Consider the following 26,012-nt stretch of genomic DNA (forward strand, 5'->3'; position numbering starts at 1 on the left):
GAAAAATGTGAGGTGAGGATGAGAAAGCAAACCACAGAGAAGAGAGAAGAAATATACCCTGCAACTGCATGCCATTATTATCATTTTGCTATGCTAGCTTTCTCTCTTTCTGTATATGCCTCTTTCTCCTTGAACCATTTGCATATAGTTGTAGGGCTCTTGCCTGGAAAATCCCATGGATGGAGGAGCCTGGTAGGCTGCAGTCCATGGGGTCGCTAAGAGTCGGACACGACTGAGCAACTTCACTTTCACTTTTCACTTTCATGCATTGGAGAAGGAAATGGCAACCCACTCCAGTGTTCTTGCCTGGAGAATCCCAGCGACAGTGGAGCCTGGTGGGCTGCCGTCTATGGGGTCACACAGAGTCGGACACGACTGAGGTGGCTTAGCAGTAGTAGCAGTAGGGCATATGGATAATCATAACAATATTCTTCTAACTTTTCCATAAGTTAAAAAAATTTAAAAACAACAAGTTATTAGGGGGACTTATAAAAAAACTCCTGAAAAACCCTTCTTTGAAAAGGCATTTGATTTATCCAAATAGCACTTTGCACTGCAAACTCAACTTTATGAGGGTAAGCAATTCACAACCAAAATTAAATCCATAGTCTTCACGGGCTGGCAAACTTTCTGTAAAGGACCAGGTAGTAAACACTTTAGGCTCTGTGAGCCCCACACAAACTCTTGCTTTGTTTTGATTTGTCTTTTGTTTACAACTCTTTCAAAACGTAAAAAGCCGTTCTTAGCAAGCAGGAAGGCCTGCACAAAAACAGGCTGAGGACCAGAATTTGCCAACTCCTGATATAGATGGAATTCCACAGTGTTAGTTGCTCACTCATGTTTGACTCTTTGCAACTCCATGGACTGTAACCCACCAGGCTCCTCTGTCCATGGGATTCTCCAGGCAAGAATACTGGAGTGGATAGCCATTCCCTTCTCCAGGCGAATCTTCCCAGTTCTATCGAATAATAAAGTCTCAAGAAAACAAGTCAGAACCATTCCTTTCTGGAATATTTCACAACAATATGTCTGAGCTGCATGCAGGGAACTAGATGGCAGTCAAGAGTGGCTCTGTACTGGGAGCAGCTTCCTCAGGGAATGGTCTTTGTAACTTTCCTTTTAAAGTCTTTGAAGTCCCCAAGGATACAATGTGGTATTCATTTAACATTTCTAACAGCATGACATTTGTCACACGTTTGCAGCTTTGTCACACTCTGACCCTAGGCCTTTTATATAATGCTCAGGGGAGAGCTCACATCATTGGAGTATTTAACCTCCAAACTTCAACTACACACTTGGCAAAAACAACAGACAGAGAAAGTTAGAGCAAAAATACATCTACAGTACTATAATTCTATTTGGCACCTGCACTTTATTTTATTCTTGCTTTTACTGTAAGTTATACATTTATGCATAAGGATTACTATATCTGGGGGTACATGTGCAAAGGCAAGTGTATTGCATTTCACAGGCGGAGTAAAAGAGTTCCTGGGGTGATTCTGAAGCTACTCAATTTCCATCTTATATGTTGCCTGTAGGTGCCAGTCTTTTCTCTCTCCCATCTCTGTGGTCTTCAGTACATGTCCACCAACTTCACTGGTGACCATCTGATAGCTCTTACCTAAGAAAACTGAAACCCCTACATTGTCCCTGATAGCTCATTTGGTAAAGAATCCGCCTGCAGCACAGGAGACCCCGGTTCGATTCCTAGGTCTGGAAGATCCCCTGGAGAAGGGATAGGCTTCCCACTCCAGTATTCTTGGGCTTCCCTTGTGGCTCCTCTGGTAAGAATCTGCCCACAATATGGGAGACCTGGGTTCAATCCCTGGGTTGGGAAGATCCCCTGGAGAAGGGAAAGGCTACCCACTCAAGTATTCTGGCCTGGAGAATTTCATGGACTGTACAGTCCGTGGGGTTGCAAAGAATCGGACATGACTAAGTGACTTTCACTTCACTACATTGTCCACTGACCACAGTCTCAGCTCTCTCATGCCCTCCTTTTCACTGGACTGGACTTCTTATCTTAAGAGGGACCACCAGGCCCTTGATGCTTACATGTTTCCAAGACTACTAACCCCAAACAGTCCTTCTTCCTCTGTTCAGCTGAGACCCAGTGGTCATCCTCTGTAGTGCCCTCTCCCCATATTCTATGTTTTCTGGCACCAATTCCATGCCCCTCACCACCACCCAACCTCTTACTTCTCTCTCTCATTAAAATCCCAGCTCTGGACACAGGACAATGATTAAGAACAAAAGCAAAGGAATGAGGCTTCTGAATTTAAATCTTTCTCATCTGGTACAATATGTGCTGTGCTTAGTCGCTTAGTCGTGTTTGACTCTTTGCGACCCCGTGAACTGTAGTCTGCCAGGCTCCTCTGTCCATGGGATTTCCAAGACAAGAATACCAGAGTGGGTTGCCATGCCCTCCTTTAGGGTACAATCTTAGCCTAGTGATTTAGTCCACTGTGCCTCAGTTACCTGTTCTGTAAACTGGGTATCATAATAGTTCTTACGGACCACAGGTAAATCTAGAACCAGGCTGGTAAGAGGAAAACCAGACCCAGGCCCGGAAGACGCCTTTCCATTTGAGAAGAACTGTGAGGTTTAATTTTTCAGACTCACAAACAACCCACGAAATTTTTAGTGAACAGAGAGCATGGTGTCTCTCCATGGTTAAAACCAACAGTTAGAGCCAATCTACCTTAGAAGAGCTGAACTGCTGGTTTTCAAAGTTTGAAATTACAGCAGGTTCTTATATTTTCAAAGTGTTGCTACCTGGGTGGTGGTGGTAAGTTAGAACTGCTTAATCACCAGCATCCACAGAACTCTCTCTGGTTCTAGAGAGTGGCACAGTCATGGGTATCCTCATCTACTCTTCAAAGACAGGCTGTATAGATCTATTATCTGGGAACCCTCACTTTCCTGAGACTCTCCAAACTGAGCCCCCTGACTTTCAAGCCCTACCATCAACCAGCTCCATGCCTGGAACGGGGCAAGTCCCCATCCTTGCCAGACTGGTCTCTGCATACAAGTCCCAGAAAAATACACTTGCTAATCTCAGTCTGCAGCAGCCCAACACTTCTACTCAGATCATTCCTAACCATGCCCCCACCCCTGACCAACAAGGAGAGGGGGACCTTCTTCATCCATTGTTACCAACGGTTAGTGCATCCAGCCCTGAGTCCTACTTCTGTCTCTCATTTCTCTGTAGGCCCTGCACTTAGAACTTTGTCTGTATCTTGTGTGTCTGGCTACTGCCTCAGCTTTCTCTCCAAGGCTCTGGCTAGGGCTGCGCTCATGGTTTTTAGACCACCACTGCAGTTCATTCCACAATCACACACTCTGCTCCAGAGCTGCCAGATGGAGTCCAATGGCGAAGCCTGACCCTAATCGTCAGACTCCTTCAAATCCACCAGTGGGTCTAATCCCCTGTGGTTAGAGGAGTTAAACAATAACTTGCTTGTCCTAGGTTTTCATCCTACCTACCCAGACAGAAACATTTGTCCACATTCTCCATGTTGGCCATTTCCCTCAGCTCACCCATAGGCTGTTAGCACTCAAAACCCTTTATTTATTTAAAGAAGTTCCTGGCTATAATCTGTGCCTCTATGCTGTCTAACCATACTATTTCCCAACCATGCCCCACACCTAATCTCCACCTCTCCACCTCTAAACAACCCTAACATTCATTAATGTGTTTGTAAAGGGTCAACGGTTGGTGCCACTCCACACGAGACTCCAACCTCTAACTCAACATCTTCATCCAGGGAAGAAACAAAGTCCATGTGTGCAGATGTCTCTGGATCCAGAGCCTTGTCTTCAGGTGAGCCCATCTAATCCAAAGGCAGGCAAGAGATATCACTCCATGACAGATTTCCTTACATGGTAGATGCCTATAGGAATCTCTGGAGCTGATGTTAGGCAAACAAAAGCTGGTTCCAAAGACCCACTTCAACAGACTTCAGAGAGCATGATGCACATAAATTAGACTGGATTCTGGTGAATCTGTTAACATCAGGAGAGGGTCAAGCCTAGACTCATTGGAGAAGCAGGTGCTAGAACACAAGGGAAGTGTTTGGAGCCTGTTTGAGCTTGTCTCTGTGAGAGGCTGAACTAATTGTGGTTTACTTAACAGATGAGCTCTAATTTAGACTTTATAAAGAGAAAAACACATGGTAAGGCAAGTAAAGTGTAAGAAGAGGGAAGAGGCTCCACAGGAAGGAAGGTATGGAAACAGCAATCAGAGGATATAAATTACTCTTTGAAGAAAGAAGGGCAGTGGAAGAAAGCAGGAAACATCAATGTTGACATGAACTGTGTTGAAAACTGCTGCATAATAAATCTACATTTGAATAGCAAATGTTGTAATTTTTTAAAGCACTTTATCTACATTATCCTGTTGAAATTTACAAAAAGCTTATGAAACATGCAAGAGCTGTAAAATTTTTACTACCCTTTTAAAGAGAAGCAAATGAGACGCAAGGAGATTAAATAATTTAAGGTGTGAAGAAAGGACTTGAATCTCTAATTCTCAGGCTCCAACACCCGTGCTCTATCAACTATATCAGTGAGTCTCAAACAATATTCTCCAAGTCACCAAGAAAAGACTGCATTCTGTGTGATTCTATTTACATAAAGTTCAAGAGAAGGCAAAATAGATAATATGGTGATAGAAATCAGAACAGTACTTTTCTATAGGTGGTTGAGATTGACTGGGAAGGGACACGAGACAGCTTTCTGATCTATACTTTGATCAGGGTGTAGGTTACATGCATGTACATGTACACGGTTCCCAAAACCCATAAGGTTGTATATTTAGCAGTTCTGCATTTCATGCATGTACATTTCAACTCAATAAAACAAAAATAAATATCCTAATTACAGAACCTATTAAATGAATTCAAAACTCTGAAAATCTTGATTTGATATTTATGTTCACCCATCTCTAAGTATTAAGGCTACAGTTAATTTCACGTCTGGAATCACTACACAGAAAGTTCGTGACTACGTCATCACAAGAGCACTCTACAACAAAGCCCATATTCAAAGCATAAAAACTGAACACCACAGTTATTTTGTCAACAGCATGAATTAAATATATTAAAAATACCCCAGGGAAGTAGGTCTACTGAGGAACATCACCTGGCAAGTTTCAAGAGGTTGTCAGTAAATAGAAGCACTGCTTTTACTTGGCACAAACTGTTCTTGTTTGGAGGAAATAAGGAGAAAAGCTGCTACTGTTACCACAATTTGGTCTAGGTCCTTCCAAACACTTAGGCCCAAATTGCTACACTGTAAAAGTTGGTTGGAGCTGAGTAGCAGCCGTCAGATACTCCTTTATCTAGTTTGAAATTGCCATAGTCCCCACCACTCCCTATTGCACCAATATGCTTATATTTACTGTCTAATTCACTTGAATGATTTTTTTTTAATTTCAGATTCAAACTGTGAATGCATTCCAAACAAACTCTAGAAGTTTTGCAGACAAACTGAACAGCAATAGTGATTTTTCTTGAATAAAACCAACTGAATATAGGCTATACTTACTCGCAGAGAAGGATTCCATTTTCTAATCCTGTCCGAAAATCTTTATCACCAAAACTTCTGCCAGTTACTTGCTGGAAAAGAAAAGCAGAGAATAATTTTTTTTCTTTTTCAATCAGGAAGCTCAATGATTCTTTTTCAAGATATTTCAAGAGACTTTAAATAACTGGTGGCATTCCAGGAATGGGAAAAATCTGTTAGGTCTGAATTTCCTTTCCATTGGTAACATTGCTTAGCTCAGCTAATCTTAAATAGACCATTTCTTTGAAGTTTTTCCTTATTCAAAACTTTAAAAATATCTGTTCTTCCTGATAAGGATATTACTTTGGGGGTTTGGCCATGATAAGTCAAGGTCACAGCCTCTTTCATCTTGAGGACCCAATCTACACTTTCAATAAAGTGTGCAGAAAGTACCACCTAAGGATAAAGAATCCATTTGTTAAAACATTAAGAGGCAGAGAGGAGGACCCAGAACTTCTAACCTTGAGAGACTAACATCAAGACAGTATGAAAAAAGCCAATATCCATGCTAACATGGTGTGAAAAAGCAAAATAAAAGCTGGGAAAGAGTGAACCGCGCTGAGTACTGATGGCTTTTCTTGATGGCTCTGACACTCAGTAGCCCTTTGGTCTGGGCACCAAGGCATTCATTTTTTTACTCAGTAAATATTTACTGAGCATCTACAATATGCCAGGTAAATATGTATGCTGTAAATCCTAAAGCAACCTCTAAAATAGCAAAATTTTAAAATAAAGCTAATAAGTCAAGAAAGGAGATTGAATGGAATTATAAAAAAAAAAAAACCTAACAATAAAAAAGAAAAAAGGGAAAAGGAATACAGAAAAGATGGAATAAATAGTAAACAAATATCAATATTATAGACCTAAACCTAACCATATCAATCACAGCATTAAATGTAAATGGTGTAAACACCCCTAAGTAAAAGAAAGATTGCATTAATAAAGCAAGACCCAACTATGTGATGCCTACAAGTAACACACTTGAAATAGAAAGATATGAATAGTTTAAAAATAGAATAGAATAAGATATACCATGCTAACACTAATCAAAAGAAAGCTATAGTGGTTATATCAACTTCTAAAACAAAGGATTGGCTTCCCTGGTGACTCAGAGATTAAAGAGTCCACCTGCCAACGCAGGAGACGCAGATTCGATCCCTGGGTCGGGAAGATCCCCTGGTGAAGGAAATGGCAGCCCACTCCAGTATTCTTGCCTGGGAAATCCTATGGACAGAGGAGCCTGGTGGACCCCAGTCCATGGGGTCACAAAGAGTCAGACACAACTTTGCAACTAAATAACAACAGAATAAAGAATAATGCCAGAGCAGAGAAAGTCATTTTATAGGGACAAAATGTTTAGGTCATCAGAGAGATAATTCTAAACATTTTTACACCAAATTTAAAAAAAAAAAGCTTCAAGATAGACACAAACCAAATCAGACAGATCTACAAGGAGAAATAAATAAAGTCACAACTAGAGTCAGAGATTTAATATCTCTCTTCAATAATTGACAGAATAAGCAGACAGGAAATCAATAAGGATATAGAAGGCTTAAACAACACTATCAACCAAATTGACTTAATTGACATTTCTAAAATATTCCAGCCTACAACAGCAGAATAAACATTATTCCTCTTAAGTTCACAATAAACATTTATTGAAGTAGACCAAATTTTGTGTAAGAAAACAATTCCCCACAAACTTAAAATGAATTAATTAGAAATTAACAACAAACATCCTTAACCCCAATATTTTAAACTAAGTAGTACAATTCTAAACAACCCATTGTTCAAAGAAGAAATAAAAAGAAATTAGAATGTATTTTGTAGTGAAAGAATATGGCAACATAGAAATGTATGGAAAGACTCTAAGGCAGCATATGAGGAAAATATTTAAAAAGATCTCAAATCATTGACTTCTGCTCCTACCTCATGAAAATTTAGCCCAAATTAAGTAGAAAAAAGGAAAAATTCTATCAAAGTTGAAATCAATCAAGTAAAACCAAAAAGTAACAGAGGAAAAAAATCAGTGAAATAAAAAGTTGGTTATTTGAGATCAATAAAATTGATAAACCTTTAGCTAATAAAATTGATAATCTTTGGTTTTTAGCCAAAAAAGAAAGACACAAATTACCAACATCAGGAATGACATGATATCATTACAGATTCTATAGACACTAAAAGGATAACTGAGAAATATTATAAATAAATCTGTGCCAATAAGTTCACCAACTTAGATGAATTGAATAAATACATTCTTTGACACAAACAACCACAGTCCACTCAAAAAATAATAATAATAATAACCTTCCCAAACAAAAATGCCAGGTCCAGAAGGTTTACCTGGTAAATTATAGCAAATACTTAAGAAAGAAGTAATGCAACACTATATACACTCTGGGAGACAACTGAAAAGGAAATAATACTTTCCAATATGGGTGGCTCATGAACCATCTAAAAATTCCTATGTACTACTTAAAATTATTTTGCATGTGGTGCACAGCCACTAAAAAATTTCAAGTAGAGTTAGTTGGTTTAACAGTCTAAAGTCAGCCTGTTAATCAAGATGTAGTCTGAGTAAATTCAATTTCCTAGACTCCTAATTGTAGAAGTAGAGTAGGCACCGTGCATTTGGAGGAAGGTGCTCATTTCCACCTCTGTTCCTTCTCCTCTGCCTCCTTCCCCCATCTCCTGTGTCCATTAGGTCTCCATATAACCTTGACACTGCTCTCCACTGGTCCAAATGCCATCCATTCTTCCAAGTCCAGGTTATTTAGTGTAGAGGCACCTGGACCTTTGTCAGGAGGGTCAACAGTTGAATAGACTCCAGAAATTCAACCAGGACTGTGCCACTGAAAAGTCTGGTCCTGAGACCAGTAGGGGCAGCAGCATCTTCGTTTGGAATTAATGTTAGACATACAGGCTCTCAGTCCTCCCACTGTCTCCAAGACCTACTTGGAACAAGCACTGAAAAAACATCCCCATGTGACTCATACGTAAAGTAAATGTTACAAAGCCCTGACCTTGTGCATGGAGAAGGCAATGGCACCCCACTCCAGTACTCTTGCCTGGAAAATCCCATGGACGGAGGAGCCTGGTAGGCTACAGTCCATGGGGTCGCTAAGAGTTAGACACGACTGAGTGACTTCACTTCCACTTTTCCCTTTCATGCACTGGAGAAGGAAATGGCAAGCCACTCCAGTATTCTTGCCTGGAGAATCCCAGGGACGGTGGAGCCTGGTGGGCTGCCGTCTATGGGGTCTCACAGAGTTGGACACGACTGAAGCGACTTAGCAGCAGCAGCAGCAGACCTTGTATATTAAGTAAGTCCGAAGTTCATACTCAGAAATGGAGGACGTCTCATTGGAATCGGGATTTTGGATGACCTGTCTCAATGACCCATCTTAGCAACATCTTTATGATGTACTTACAATGTCACACACTGCATATTTTAACAATAAAGACTGTTAATTACCGTTCTCTTTGTAATAGCATAAGCCATTGCTATTTTTTTTTTTTAAAAAAAAAAAAGCAAAATAACTACCAAGAATCAGTCACCATTACCAACAGACCATGAGCAGGGGTAATGAAAAGTCACTGCCAAACTCTTCACTAATCCTCCCACCTAGACCCCTACTGACAGGGTACTCTCAGCAATCTTCCAGACAAGGCACTGGCCAAGCCATCAGCCTGTGATCACTCTCCAAGGACACATAACAGTATGGGAAGATAAATAGAGCCCTTAAAAAGATGGAGATCTGGGACATGTAGTGGGTGGGAAGAGAGCCCAGGTTCAGAAGCATTCAGGGGCTAAGAGGTGAAGAGAAGCATGCAATGTCAACAGCACTTTATCCTCCCACCAAATCTTGCTCTTCACACCTTGCTGATCCTCACCTACCTACCAATTAGTCCTTGCAACTCTACCCTTGCGGTTGTTCCGCTTAGTCATACGTGACCCCAATCTTTTGTACCCAATCATACACAGTAACAAACCCTGTTGATACACCCTTCAGAATTTAGCCAGAATCCAACCATGTCTACCACTTTTACTCTGAGCCATCATCATCTTACACTTAGATGAGAGTCTCAATTGGCTTACTGCTTCCACCCTTGCCTTCTTCCATCTATTCTCAACCCAGCAGCCAGGGTAATCCTGTCAAGTGAGGTCATGTCACCACTCCATTCAACCTCTGCTCCATACTTCCCCATCTCACTCAGAGAAAAAGCCAAAGTTTCTACAGTTCTCTGAAGGTATTCAACATGAAAACAAATAAAGGGGAGAAAAACCCTAAAAAGGGAGCGTGGACAAAGCTACTGAACACTACCATTATTTTAAGGGTGGACATAATGAACTTGCATACATCTCCCCCATTCACGGGGGTCCTCAGAAGTACTTATGGTGGCAATTACATCACCAGCTATGCCCGGTAAGCCTTTCAGGAGAACCCAATGCCAGATTTTTCCCTACTTTATGGCTTAGAATTAATTCACTTTCATTACTAACCAAAATATTTGTTGGATGGACATGCTTTGTCAGACTAAAATAGTCTATGAATGGATAACGTACCCAAACCTTGATAGTTTTAGAGGATAAGAATCACTTTCTTCTACCTTAGCAATCAAAACAAAAGCAGAAGCAAGAGGATTTCGTGACATATCATCACACTATTTTATGCAAGTAATTATTGGTAATAAGTTCATCTGTACTCAATTTCCTTCCCATATAACTAAAAGGTAATTATGTCTCTGAGTTTGTCCATATCAATGCTCTAAACCATTTGAATAACTAAAATTTGGAGGAGTTCAAAATAAACAGTCTAATATAGGAAACCACATGATTTTATGGTAACATTTTTATGATGTGTTTATAATTTAACACACTGTATGTCATAAAGCCACATTTTGTTAATTACTTTGTTTCCATCGTTATTAAGCGGTTGCCATGAACAGTCAAAGACTGCTGAGAATCAGTCTTTCATCTTGATCATTACCATTTATACAAATTGTATTTCCGAAATACTAAATATTCAGGATTTTTGAAAGCAATCTGGTGGAAAAACTGCAGTCCACTAATAAATTGCAGGTCTGATTTTAAATAAATTCTGAAAACCCTATTATGTTAATCTTAAGAAGAGATTCTATTGGCTGTCAAAGTAATGGTGACGAAATGGGAGAAAAATACAAAATTTACTATATTTGGACTTAATCTTTGTAAGACAAGGACATTTTATCTAAATTATTGGGCAAAAACAGGTTTGATTTCCTCCTACCAATGGTAAATGAAAATCACATCTCTTTAATTCACTGGAGAAGATTATTTGCATTCATTATGCTCACTTCCCTTCAGAGGATATTTGACGTATTTAACAAAAAGAGTATCTCATTTTAAATCTAAAAAAACAAAGCAGAATAGAATTGTTCTTACTTTTCACATTTACTGAGAAATAAGTCCACTGCTATTTCTGCTACCTTAATAGGGTTGTTTCTCACCGTTTTGGCTGGAGGAAGCAAAAGCTGGAATCAAGATTGCCAGGAGAAAGATCAATAACCTCAGATATGTAGATGACACCACCCTTATGGCAGAAAGTGAAGAAGAACTAAAGAGCCTCTTGATGAAAGTGAAAGTGGAGAGTGAAAAAGTTGGCTTAGAGCTCAACATTCAGAAAACTAAGATCATGGCATCTGGTCCCATCACTTCATGGCAGATAGATGGGGAAACAGTGGAAACAGTGGCTGACTTTATTTTTCTGGGCTCCAAAATCACTGCAGATGGTGACTGCAGCAATGAAATTAAAAGACGCTTATTCCTTGGAAGAAAAGCTATGACCAACCTAGACAGCATACTAAAAAGCAGAGACATTACTTTGCCAACAAAGGTCCGGTTAGTCAAGGCTATGGTTTTTCCAGTGGTCATGTATGGATGTGAGAGTTGGACTATAAAGCAAGCTGAGCACCGAAGAATTGATGCTTTTGAACTGTGTTGTTGGAGAAGACTCTTGAGAGCCCCTTGGATGGCAAGGAGATCCAAACAGTCCATCCTAAAGGAGATCAGTCCTGATTGTTCACTGGAAGGACTGATGTTGAAGCTGAAACTCCAATACTTTGGATACTTTGGCCACCTGATGTGAAGAGCTGACTCATTGGAAAAGACCCTGATGCTGGGAAAGATTGAGGGCAGGAGGAAAAGGGGACGACAGAGGATGAGATGGCTGGATGGCTTCACCGACTCGATGGACATGGGTTTGGGTGGACTCAGGGAGTTGGTGATGGACAGGGAGGCCTGGCATACTGCAGTTCATGGGGTCGCCAAGAGTCGGACATGACTGAGCGACTGAACTGAACTGAACTGAATAGAGTTGCTAGAAAAATCAAATCAAAATCCTATGGAAACTCTTTGTAAACCATCTCAAGTCATTCTTATCTCAGCCAGAATTAGCAATAAATGGACAATCATCTACCAATACCTACCTCAGGCCAGATAGTATAAGAGGTGTGAGTGAGATCCCTGCTGCTGCTGCTGCTGCTGCTGCTAAGTCGCTTCAGTTGTGTCTGACTCTGTGCGACCCCAGAGATGGAAGCCCACCAGGCTCCACTGTCCCTTGGATTCTCCAGGCAAGAATACTGGAGTGGGTTGCCATTTCCTTCTCCAATGCATGAAAGTGAGAAGTGAAAGTGAAGTCGCTCAGTCATGACCGACTCCTAGCGACCCCATGGACTGTAGCCTACCAGGCTCCTCCGTCCATGGGATTTTCCAGGCAAGAGTACTGGAATGGGGTGCCAATTTGGACCCTACTCGTTAAGAATCCACAGTCCAAAAGGAAAGATAAAGCATTACAAAACAGTAGCTGGTATTAGAGGAAAAATATGGGCAAGAGCATGGAACAAGCAATTAACACGAATTGCACAACTAAAGAAAATTATTTATGAATTTATGAATGATAATAGTTCACATTCAAATAGCAATTTCTTAGGCTCTCTCTGTTCTAAATGTGTGTCACATATGAATTTATTTAATCCTTATAATAGCCCTATGAGGTAGATCTGATTATTATCACTTCCATCTTAAAGTCAAGGAAACCTAGACACAGAGAGGTTAAGTAACTTGGCCAAGAACACAAAATTAGTAACTAGCAGAGCCAAGATTTAACCTCAGATAGTGTGACTGCAGAGTTCACACTCCTACACACAGCTGATTCTGTACAGTGTCTGAGCAAAGAGAGGAACTCTGTCTGCCTGAGATACTCAAGGAAAGCCTTTTAGGAGCTGGCATATGAGAAGGTCCCAGTGCAGGAAAAAAGATCCCCCAGAGGAAGGAGATGAATAGGGCATCCCAGGCAAACACAAAGACCTGTACAAAGGTTTATTTGAACAAAGAGGAAAAGTCCTGAGGGCTGAGATCAGGGGGAGGAAGGTAGGGAGGGGAGGGTGGTAGGAGGTAAGGTGCCACAATAGACATAGCCCAAGTGGTACAGGACCTGCATGTCAGAACGATGGGTTGTACTTGAACCTGCAACAACAAAGACATCGAGAAAATGGGGGGAGGGAAAGGTACTCTGGCAATCAGTCTCCCTAGTTCCCACTAGTTCCCACTAGTTCCCACTAGTTCCCCATTCCTAAAGAGATAGTACAAGAGTGACTTCCTTGTGGACTCTCCCACCTGCATTTTATAGCTCATGACCTTGTTTGTTGAATCACAGTGAGATTAAGACCATCTAGCCAGACTTTCCTTTAGGATCACCACCCCTAGCATACCCCCCCCAACATTCCTTTATAGACCATATCTATTCATATCATCTCATCTTTTTCTGCCTGCTCAAAAGAATCTAATACACTTTCTCTTTCCTCTGTGAAAGATCTGAATCTCCCTTCTTCCTATCCGTAGGTGCTATCTTTATCTTAACTTTACCCCTCGGTCCACAGCATCTTTCATCTCTGTGCTAATAGCAAAATGATTTCCCACTTTTCCTAAAACACCTAATTTAATGTAGCTTCATTTTTCTCCTTCCTTTCACTGTCCAAACCCCTACATGAGTATCCTGTTCCTATTACTCTTGTCATCATAGCTCATCCACCTGTCCTCTTTGAATTCACTGAGAACTCTTAAAGGGTTAAGAGTGGAGACCTGCAAATTTAACTGAGCTCCACTAGTACAAGCTAAATCATAAGGAGATTAATGAACTGCCACCAACTCTCAGCTTCCCTACCTACAAAGTGATAATTATACCTCTTCCAATGGGGTCGCTAGGAGTCGGAGACGACTGAGCAACTTCACTTTCACTTTTCACTTTCATGCATTGGAGAAGGAAATGGCAACCCACTCCAGGGTTCTTGCCTGGAGAATCCCAGGGACGGGGGAGCCTGGTGGGCTGCCGTCTATGGGGTTGCACAGAGTCGGACACGACTGAAGCGACAGCAGCAGCAGCAGCAGCAAATGCATGAAGAGAAAATGAATTACCTAAGAGTAAATAAATGAGTGTATCTCAAACCCTTCCCATAGTGCCTAATCCATAAAAAGAGCTCAAGAAACTTCATTGTCAATATTGGCCACAATATTAGAATTACCATAGATTTCATTTATGATTTCTCTTTCCAATGCTTTTTTGCAGATCTTTCCTCCCTGATCTTAAATGATGCTATGCTTTACTGGTTCGCCGCTTAAATTCTAATATCACCATACCATCTAATCCAACAGACATTGTCTCCTCTGATGTGAATCAAGGTCTCAACATCATGGCAGTCAACTATTCCTTCCTTCTGAGATCACTTGCCTCTCCTAGGACTCCCCACTACCAGATACTCCTGATTTTCCTCCTGACTCTTTCAATAAACATTTCTTTCTCTGTTGCCTTAAAGTCATTCTACTTCATTCATTTCCTAAGTGTAAAGCATGGTTCTTTTTCTCCTTTCTTCACCTTTCCTTTGTTAGCTCTATAGCCACAAGCTTCTTTTCCCTGGGTGGCCCCAGGTCTTTAAATATCTCACATATGATAACTCTTTCACTCTTATGAGCTTAAATATCTTGCCTTTAAGCATCTTGCATATGATAATTAACACGTTTTTATGTGTCGCATTCACCCGTCTCCCCTGAAGTTCAGAATCAAACATCCAATTTCTTACTTAACATATCCACTTGGGTACCTAATAAATATTTCACACTTAACAAGATCAAAACAAAATTCATGACATCTGTCCTCTGATCCAACCTGTTCCACCTCTGGTGTCCTACATATCAACGAATGGCACCACCATCTCCCATCACCAGGAACTTACAGACACATTCAAACCGTCAAGAGCGATGTTTCTCTCGCCAAAATGCACTTGAGATCTATCCTTTACCCTCCATCTCTACACTACACAGTAGCATAAGCCTCCATCACCTCTCAGCAAACACACACTAGCTTCCTTTCTAGCCTTCCCACACAGCACCCAGAAATCTTCTTATAGATCAACCTCATGTCCCTTCTTACTACACCAGCATAAGTCCAAGTTGTATACACAAGCTCTTCATTTTAAAGACGAGAAAAAATAATGTCCTGCAAATTAAATGACTTGCTCAAGGTCATAAGCTAGCTATCAGTAAGGATGAAGCTAGAACCACACCTCTCTTCACCCACACCAGGGCTTCACCACCCCACACCACTGCCTTCTGAAGGTATATATTCTAATGACAATGACATTGCTACACTCTCTTTAATAACAATAGTGCCTTACATCTATTTAGCTTGGGTTGGCAACAAAACAGCACAGAAGTCCAGGCCTGAGGTTATTTAATCAACATTATCAGACCGTGATCCTCTCCAGCACTAGCTCTGAGTGTTTAATGTTAAGGATAATAAAATGCAATCTGCAGAATCCATTTATAGTTTCATCATGTCATCAGAAACCCAGAAGGCACTGTTTATAGCCACAGATTGACAGACTCCACTAAAAAAATCTAATTAAGAATACAAGAAATGCTCCAAAGCACTCTGGGAGCATTAAATCCTCCGATCTCATCATTGTGTGCTCTCAACACAGAAAATGGGTCAATCCAGGAACCTGTGAGTGGGTTTAGCAGTAAGTGTGTCTGCACATCCTCAGGCTGTTCTTACCTTCCAAGGAAACAGAACAGATACTGCAAAGAAAGACAAACAACTCAGGTGCTTTAACACAACAGAAAGTATTAGCAATTGATATGACAGCAAAGAAAGAGTCCTGAAAAAATATGGGCAAGTGGAGTGCTTCTGGGCTACCTGGGTTGTTTCCATTTTAAGGAGCAGAGATAAGCTTCAGCCACAGGGTGGTTTTTACCTGGGTATCAAGGTGCTCCTTAAATAAACACTTCAATTCTTGGCTAATTTTGACAGATCTGTATATGGAACAGCCATCTAGTCCTCAGCACAGGCAAATCTGTGTTAGGCAAGTATTGTATTAGTTGCTCAGTTGTGTCTGACTCTTTGCGACCCTGTGGACTGTAGCCCACCAGGCTCCTCTGTCCATTGAATTCTTCAGGTAAAAATGCAGGCAGATTCTTTACTGTCTGAGCTACCAGGGAAGGTCTGGGTCTAAAATTCAGGTCTGACGTTTCGGAGCTAAGTGACACTGTGCACATGGCTCCATTTCTCTGAGCTTGCTCTATCATCTTTAAAAGAAATCTGTTGTAGAAATCTGTTTTACAAAGTTGTTAGAACTTAGAAATCATGATTAGAAGCCATCTAATAGGACATTTACTACTGACTGGAAGTTCTGGTACAATTTTTCCCCCTAAGGATGAGAAAAGAATCCATGCTGGAGAGACTAAACCAGGTGGTTGCAATTTTTGTTCAGAAATCCGGCTCAAGAGAAAGTTGAGTATGGTTGAGGCAGATTTGCTGGTTCACAGATGGATCTGGGTTTGTGAGTGCTGGGTACAAAATCACACAATGTGACAGACTCTTACACACACCTATTGGATTGAATGAGACCATGAGGAAACAACTGGGGAAATCCAGAAAAAATGACACATTCTATAAGAAAATTGACCCTCAAAAAGTCAGTGTCTTAAAGAAGAGGGGAGAGTTGAGACTGAAGAAACATGACAACCAATTGTATGCATCTCAATGAAATTCTAGTTTAAAAAAGATTTTGAGGTGATATTTTGGGCACAACTCAGGAAATCTGAATATATATTAGTCATTTGACATTAGTTGTTTGGCATTATTTCACATGATTAAGAGTGACAATGGCATGTTGGTTCTGTAGAACGTTCTTATACCTTGGAGAGGCGCACTAAAGAATTGAGAGGGAAAGGGGTCTTATGTCTGCAACTTATTTTGGAAAGGTTGAAAAAATACTAGGAGGATGTATGAACTGTGCGTGTGTAAGAAGTAAATATAGGACCTCCCTGGTGGCCCATAGGCTAAGAATCCACCTGCCAATTCAGGGGTCACAGATGGGTTCCATCCCTGGTCCAGGAAGATCCTGCATGCTGCAGGGTAACTGAGCCCATGTGCCACATCTACTGAAGCCCACACACCCTAGAGCCCATGCTTTGCAACAAGAGAAACCACTGCCATGAGAAGCCTGCACACCACAACTACACTGCTCGCCACAGCTAAAGCCCGTGCAGTAACAAAGACCCAATGCAACCAAAACTAAATGAATAGATAAATTATAAAATTACAAAAAAGGAGTAAAAACAGAAAATGTTAATAATTACTGAAACTAGGTAGTGGGTATATGGTCTCTTTAACCAACCAACTCTCCTTCCTTCCTTCTTTTCTTCCTTTCCCTCTCTCTCTTACGTTTCAAAATATTCATAATAAAATGTTATCTGGAGCTCGGGCTGAGAGCCATTTAGCAGTCCAAGGAAAGTACTCAAGTCAAAAGCCTGTCTGGTACCTCCTCATTTGTTACTTGGAACACTTCTCCATATCTGTTTTCACTGATGACAGTCACTTATCAGTTCACTATCAGTCATTTCATATCTGTCCAAGCCACTGCCTCGCCTGCTCACTACTCAGAAATGGTTCCTGCCAGTCTTCAAATCAACATGACGTTCATACTGAGGATGGGAAGGAAGAGGGGTCAAGCCCCTTGGCTTCCTGATTTGGGGCAAAGAATGGAACTATAGGCTCTGCCAAGTACACACAGTCCTGTGACAGTTGTAGAGCTGTCTGAAGCACTGATCAATTTCACCATTTGATATTCTAATAACTGAATAATTTTTAGCTAAGAATCCAAAGCAACCACAAAACTGTTGTGTTTCAACAGTACTTGGTATTTTAAAACACATCAAAGTCAAGTTAGAAAACTACTAGAATTCACCCAAACAAGTTATTAGATTACCAAAGGAAAATAAAACATGGTGAAATGCTCATTACACAGACAGTATGATCACATTTTAAACAGCCTGTCCTTTTAAAAGTTGGCATGACCTGGGCAACACAATTACTAAAAAAAAAAGCAAGGAAGAATAAAATGAGAAAGTGACTTTCAGGAGGAAAGCAGGAATTACCAATGGGAGGGAGTCCAAGACGGGCTTCCAGGGTGACAAAATTCTACTTCTTGACTTGGATCTCCTTCTTGTTATAGTGATTTCAAGACTGTCCACTTTAATAACAAACGAAGCCATGAATTCATGTGGTTTTCTGTAACTGTGTTATACTTTACAATTACTCTTTGTAAAATACTTTACAATTACTTTTGAGAGTCCCTTGGACTGCAAGGAGATCCAACCAGTCCATCCTAAAGGAGATCAGTCCTGGGTGTTCATTGGAAGGACTGCTGTTGAAGCTGAAACTCCAATACTTTGGCCACCTCATGCGAAGAGTTGACTCACTGGAAAAGACCCTAATGCTAGGAAAGATTGAGGGCAGGAGGAGAAGGGGACGACAGAGGATGAGATGGTTGGATGGCATCACCAACTCGATGGACGTGGGTTTGGGTAGACTCCGGGAGTTGATGATGGACAGGGAGGCCTGGTGTGCTGCGATTCATGGGGTCGCAAAGAGTTGGTCACGACTGAGCAACTGAACTGCACTGAAACAAGGATTTACGTTATAGCACAGGGAACTATATTCAACATCTTGTAATAACCTATAATGGAAAAGAATCAGAAAATATGATATGTATAACTGAATCACTTTGCTGTACACCTGAAACTAACGCAATGTTGTAAATAACTGTAATTCAACAACAACAACAAAAATGGTGGCTGAGATCCACACATGCCTAATGCATAGTATATTTTAAAAAACAAACATTTGAATATCAGACAAAGGAGTCAGTGTACTATTAAGCTTTGGCAAATAAAGGACACATCATCTTCTGAGATTTACAATTTGAATGGTTCTAGGCAGACACGTGAAGTCAAGAACAGCCGCACTGCCCTGTCCCTATCTTCTATCAATGGTTCTACTATTTAAATCCCACGGTTGTCTAGAGACACCTAGTCAGGATTGGTAGGAGGCTGAAAGTCCAGACAACTGGGTTCTAGCCACAGCTCTTTAATAACCAAGGGCTTCCAGCAAATCTCCAAGTCTAAGATAACTCTACACAAATCTACAGATTCTCGGAACCTTCTTCCACCCTAACCACTCTACCTAGAAGTTTTGTTTGTTTGTTTGTTTTGGAGTATGATGCAGAATTCAACTTTATTATACATGTTACAGAATAAAATAGAAATGTGCAGGTATTTTTTACATTGAAATCATTTGTTACCTTAGATGTCCTTTAACATAAAAATATGAGGGTGATGTGTCATGATTATAAGATAAAACCCACATTTTAAAATTGTTACTGTGCCACCATCATTAATTCACCTTTTGGCATTAATTTGGTAAGTTTAATGCTTAACACTATGTGTACAACTACCTGCCACTGATATTCATGTATTTTTCGGTTTGGGTTTTTTTTTTTATTTTTAAATTAATTTTATTAGATAGAGTTGCTTTACAATGTTGTGTTAGTTTCTACTGTATAGCAAAGTAAATCAATTATATATATATATATATATATATATATATATGCACACACATATGTGTATATATATATATACATATCTCCCCTCTTTTTTGGATTTCCTTTCCATTTAGGTCACCGCAGAGCACTGAGTAGGGTTCCCTGAGCTATACAGTAAGTTCTCACCTTGCAGATTTGATGGTAATAGTAACAGCAGCTTTTATGGAACCTTAGTTGACTCACTCACTTCTCAGTTTCCTGGTGTGGTTATAAGACATACGGCGGCTGGTTTCACAGTTGTGCCCTGAACAAGGATGACCAGCTGAGGAGACAAGTTGGGGCCAAAAGCCAGCCTGAGCTGTCTCTGTCAAACTACACAAACTCTTGTCATGGAAAAGTCCTGTTTTCCTAACTCACATAAAGCCACTGTCTGTATTCAAGCTCAAAGAGTACACCCGTGATATCTTTTTGGGTTTATACAAAGGTGTTCAATGGGCTATCAGAGGCCCCAGTAGAAGTATTATTATTATCTCTGTTTTCCAGATGGAGAAATTCAAGTATAGACCATGAAGTAACTGGCCTAATTTTACACAGTAGGTGGCAGAGCCAGGACTCTAAGCTGGGCAATCTGGTTCCCAACCCACATTCCTAAACAGAAGGCTATGCTACCCAAATACGCCTGTATCCATTGAGCTGTAAATAAAGATCTAACTTCCTACTGCCTATGCAATCTCTTCTCTTCCATGTGCTTCTTCCTCAAAAAGTGGAAAAAGAACATAAACCACAGAAATGCCAAAATGTCTGCCCACATATTGTCAATTCACTCAACACCATGGGGTGAAATCATAGAAATCTCTGTGACGTCACTGGACTTTAATCTCTGTATTTAAAAAATCATCACACATAGCCAAAGAATCCAGCTTGAAAGAACCCTATATACAACTTGACCCTCTATGGGATAAAAAAATAAACACCCACTAATGGGAGTGAACGGGATTAGAAGGAAGACAAGATGCCTCATTTGAGATCATTAGGCATTTCAGAACAAAATAGTTCCCTACCTATCTTCCTCTGGTTCTTTAAACTTACAAATAATGTATTATGGCAGGAAATCTGTTATTTTGGCTGCTTTGTGATGAAGACAGCAGGTGGTAATCCCCGCCCACTAAAGTGTTGTTCATTGCTGGGCCTCACTGACACTTCAATGTGGCGGCTGACCCCACTGAGGGAGCAGTGCCATCTTGGTTTCTACTGGAGTGAATACTGCTCAGAATCTGTATTTAGCTCTCCTTACACTATGTTTCCTCCATAAACACTGCATATCAACAAAGACACAGCCCTGTCTTCCAGGTGTTACAAAGAGCCACAAGAAAAAAAAACAGTATACTGCTGCATCACTCTAGGTAACTTATAGAAAAAAACAAGGCTATTTGTTATATAACTAGTAGGTGAGATCCACATTTAACTGAAAATGAAACCAAACAGAACCCTCTGCCTACACATCATCTTGAAAAACTTCACTAATCAAAAGTGAAGAAAGAGGAAAAAAAGGGAAAATGGCATAAAAAGGGAACTGTGCTGTTGTTAGAACAGGCAATCTATTCTAGGAAGTCCTTGGTTATATTTTTCAAACTCCTTATAATTAAGTCATCCTGCAAGATGGCCTAGAACTGATGGTATTCTACTAAATGCTTAACAACTGGTTCTCAGGAGATGGGGAGGAGAGAAGAGCCAATCTCCATGGTGTAAATATTCCCACCCTTGCAGATTTCCAGCTCAGTTGATGTCACCGAACACAGAGTGAGGAGGAAATGAACACAATCTTCTCTCTTGAGCCATATGAGCTGCTGCTGCTGCTGCTGCTAAGTCGCTTCAGTCGTGTCCGACTCTGTGAGACCCCATAGACGGCAGCCCACCAGGCTCCACCATCCCTGGGATTCTCCAGGCAAGAATACTGGAGTGGGTTGCCATTTCCTTCTCCAATGCATGAAAGTGAAAATTGAAAGTGAAGTCGCTCAGTTGTGTCAGGTGGCTCCTGAATATTACCCTGAACTCGCAATCTGTATTACATACACATCATGAGGCTAACTGTTAACTTAAATGTGGTGTTTTAAATGTGTCACTATTTCTATGACATTGGAAAATTAACAAATAACAATGGAAAGCAAAGCATATAACTGTATCAATGTTTCTAAACTTTCTCACACCCTTGTTCATAAACACTCAACATCTTACAGAAAGAGACAACTATTCAATGCCAAGATGATATAAATCTATTGTCCTTTCAGAGAGCTGTTTCTGATTTCTAGCTATAGGTAGGCAATTAGAAAGCAAAAGGAATTCACTGAATTCCCAAAAATCGGAGCAGTAATAATAACCCAAAGAATAGGCCTTTCCCAATTTAAAATGAAATATAAAAAGTTTACCTTTGCCCTAAATATTTCCTGGCTGTGGAACATACTCAGGTTCTTGAAAGCCTGTATTCTCTCGAGTCCTGTATTTACAGACATACTTTCTTCCTCCACTTAGCAGTGCTATGCTCAGTTGCTCAGTTGTGTCTGACTCTCTGCAACACCATGGACTGTAGCCTGCCAGGCTCCTCTTCATGGAATTTTCCAGGCAAGAAGACTGGAGCAGGTTGCCATTTCCTCCTCCAGGGGCTCTTCCTGACCCAGGGATTGAACCTGTGTCTCCTGCATCTTCTGCATTGCAGGCAGGTTCTTTACTGCTGAACCACCTGGGAAATCCCTCCCCCCTTATAAGAGGACCAACAATAATATTTAATAGCATAGCTAATAACTATCTACATGATATAATTTTTAATAAATTTGTGGACAATTATCTAGATTGTAGCAATACTTTAGAGGACAAAGGGAAAAATACACTCTACACGCTGCTTCCAACTTAAGGACACAAACTATCCAAACAGGAGTGTTGACTACACTGCTCTGGAGAACTAGCAAAGCAGACCAGTTGCCATTTTGCCATTGACTGACACAGAGAGCTGTTGTTTGTACAAGGAAGAAAGGGAGGACTGGTGCTGTTGGCAACAATCAACAGCTCTGTTCTTTCTTTTTTTAAATTGCTAGAACACCTGCTGCCTCACTCTCTTCAGCCTCATCCATTATGCAGCATGTTGACGGTGATGGGACCAGGACACGCCACTGCACACAATGACTGACCTGAGAGGACAGAGGGGCAGACCCAGCACTCAAAGGACACACCGTGACAGCCCACACGCCTCCTCTTCCCACTCTCAATTTAAAACAAAAGTCTACTTACCCCACAATTTACTGAGTTGTCATTTTACGGCATTGGGAGGAATCAAAATGCAAAGACAATACTTGTTTCCCACACTGTGTGTTAGGGAGATTAAATTATTATTTTGTGGGGATTGACCTTCACATTTACTCTCTGGCCTACCTAAGAGAGGAAATACTTAAGCATTTCCCAAAGTATGTCCACCTAGTTCCGCAGGAAATTAAGAGATGATGTGGAAAAAGGGCTGCATGGTCAAGTATGTTTGGGGAATGCTGAGTTTTTGTTTTGTTTTCACTTTGAGCTTCTCAGAGCCAATAATACGCTAATGTGCACTGAGATCCTCCAGTGGGGGATAAAATAGTGTTTCTTACACTACTTATCAAGTTATCAAGAGTTTATCAAGTTTACAAAGTTTATCAAGCCACTTGGTCAAGAAAAGTCTAGGGAGTAGAATCAGCGTTCTGTAGAATGTGTATTAGGAAACTGACTTTCCAGGGTCCTGGTAAGGCAGAGCATGGTGGCACCAGTGAGTCCTTCACACAAGTTGCTTGTTCTTTACTGTATTGGACTCCTTGGTACTTTAGAAAATTTGAATAAGCTACTAAAATTTAAAAGCAGAAGAGCTAATATTTAAGCACAACAACAAAGGTGTTTTTCCCTGCTTCTCTAGAAAAAAAAACAGGGGGACTCATGAGGCACTCCTTGCCCACAGAGTTGCCTTTTCTGTGCAGATTATTTTAAACCATAAAGGAATTTTAAAAACAAACTATATAATGTACCCAGTTTATAGTGAGGTAAATGAAAGAAAAACAACAAGTGCACTGTATACAGGTGTTCAGAGAAGTGAAACAAAGGTTAAGTGAGAGTGAGGTATTGTAGAGCAAAGACTCCTCCTGAAAGTGGGGATGAGCTGAGACAGGTAAAAAGAAAGAAGGGATGTGTACAGAGCTAAAGGAAATATCAAGAACAAAAGCATAAGCCTGAAATCAGTAAGTCATAAAAAAAGGTCACAGACTGCTTCAAAATATAGACACAAAATACGTTTCATTTTAAACTTGTAATTTAATTGAGGAAAACAGTGGTCAAGAATTTTAACAATTAAATGGCTCTGAATCATAGATAGGGTCAAGTCAAGCCATTTGGCCATTAAGTCCAATCTCTAAGAGGATAAACACTAGATATTTCTTAGTTATATGACTAAGTAATTTCCAAAACAATCCCCATCAAATGCCAGGTGCAAAAGCAACTACATCAAATTCCTTGCCAGTTCCACAGACCTGGGATAGCGGGGCCTCCAAGAACCAGTGAACCAGTTTGAAAAAAATTCTGGAACCTCAGGGATCCTATTACTAAGAAGCAGAAATAGATTTTCAAGTGCTCACTTTGAAATATTAAGCATTGTTCCACTCAGATCTTTCCACCAAGGACTGCCCTAGAACATTTATTAAAAAACCAGCGTGAAGTTAAGTCAGCATCTAAAATAAAGCTTCACCTTGCTTGAAGTCATGAAGCATAGTGGTTTAACTTCACCACAGTATTATTGGCACAATCTAAAACAACAATAACAACAACAACAAAAAGCTACAGAAACATTTTCATATTAAGAAGTTAGATCTAACACATGATAGAAGCTCAAAACATACTTTTAAATCTAAGTTAAGAGCTAACTGTTGCTGTTCTACAATTTCTGTTATTTTTTACATCATGACCTTTCCAAGATTTCTACTAACAACTCAAAACCCTGGCCCTCAGACTTGACTAGTTTTCAACCTTTATTTTCAAAACAATGTCTTGTTTTAGAATGATTAGCAACCGCAGACACACGAAAATGATCACCCTCCAAAATCTTGGGAGCTACTACAATCTTCCCTAACCTTGGCACCTTTTTTTTCCTACCTCTAAGCAAAGAATTGCCTCTCTTGCTTTCTGAGCAAGTCCTTCCAACCGAGGCCCTTGTTCCCACTCCCTTCCCTCTGATCTCCTCTCCCCTCCTCAGCAAACCTCTCTGCATGTGCAGTCTTGATTCAAATATTTCTAGGTGCTTCCTACTGCCTCAAGCTCAAACACTAACTTCAATCTGCAACATACATCTATTCCTTGTGTGTATTCACCACACATATCCACGTCTCCTTGTATTTACTTGTGCCATGACAATGTCTGGAATGCCATATCTTTATTTAATTATATATAATCCCATGTTCAAATCTCAAGATACAAATACTCTAAAATTTCCCACTAACTCCTATATCCTTCAATAAACCAAATTTATCTCCAACTCCCAAAGCACTTACTGTCTTTTATACATGAAACAGGGCTTCCCTGGTAGCTCATCTGGTAAAGAATCCACCTGCAATGCAGGAAACCCCGGATCGATTCCTAGGTCAGGAAGATCCCCTGGAGAAGGAATAGGCTACACACTCCAGTATTCATGGGCTTCCCTGTGGCTCAGACGGTAAAGAATCAGCCCACAAGCGGGAGACCTGGGTTCGATCCCTGAGTTGGGAAGATCCCCTGGAAGAGGGCATGGCAACCCACTCCAGTATTCTTACCTGGAGAATCCGCAAGGACAGAGGAGCCAGGTGGGCTACAGTCCATGGGGTTGCAAAGAGTCAGACTAAGCAACTAAGCACAGCACAGCACATCCATGAAATAAGACAGGGTTTATCATCAGAAAATCTGGGCTTAAATCCCACCTCCACCACAAACTAGCTACGTGATTTGGGGTGAATGCATCTGCACTGTAGCTATTTCCTTAACTATAAAATAGAAAAATGATAGCACTGATCTTACAGGTAAGGATTAAGTGAGATTATGTATATGAGAGCATGTGAATACTATTAATGAAAAAAATGTAGCTTTTGAAATATAATTTACCTTAAATTGTCATTAATATTTGTATGTTTTGTCCCTGTGTTCCTGAGTAGATTCATTCACTGAACAATTAACTTACAGAGCACGTCTTCTATGCCTCGACTCTGGGGATGTGTTCCCTGAATTCATGGCACTGTTTAGTAGACAGAAGATAATATAGCATGTAAAAAATATATATATATATATATATATATATATGTCATGTAATACGGTATCAAGTAATAGTATGAGCTATGAAGAAAAATAAAGCAAAATAAGGGGATTAAAAAGTGGCAAAAAAAAAAGGATTGTTACTTGAGATATTTTAAAGTGAAAGGCAACACATAATCAGAGATTTTAAGACAGAGGCAGTGAGCAGTGCTCATTTGTGTGGGAAAAGCATTCAAAGGAGAGAT

General features: G+C 40.4%; 1 protein-coding gene and 1 long non-coding RNA gene across 32 annotated transcripts in view; both read right to left on the reverse strand.

Annotated features, from left to right (window-relative positions):
* Nucleotides 1-26,012, reverse strand: part of LIMCH1 (LIM and calponin homology domains 1) — a 385,789-nt gene that overhangs the window by 214,272 nt on the left and 145,505 nt on the right. For all 31 annotated transcript variants that reach the window (XM_081591125.1, XM_081591084.1, XM_081591077.1 and 28 more), the window contains one exon: nt 5,548-5,618. In XM_081591125.1, coding sequence (XP_081447251.1) covers nt 5,548-5,618 — 71 coding nt within the window. The remainder of the gene's footprint in view (nt 1-5,547; nt 5,619-26,012) is intronic.
* LOC145545935 (uncharacterized) lies at nt 5,869-13,072 on the reverse strand. Its single transcript, XR_014082346.1, has 2 exons — nt 12,359-13,072; nt 5,869-8,618 (listed from the first exon to the last, which is right to left on the reverse strand). It is a non-coding gene; the product is annotated as an uncharacterized LOC145545935 (long non-coding RNA).

This window comes from Giraffa tippelskirchi, chromosome 1, assembly GCF_054371585.1.
Source record: "Giraffa tippelskirchi isolate mGirTip1 chromosome 1, T2T-mGirTip1v1.2.pri, whole genome shotgun sequence".
Taxonomy (NCBI): Eukaryota; Metazoa; Chordata; class Mammalia; order Artiodactyla; family Giraffidae; genus Giraffa; species Giraffa tippelskirchi.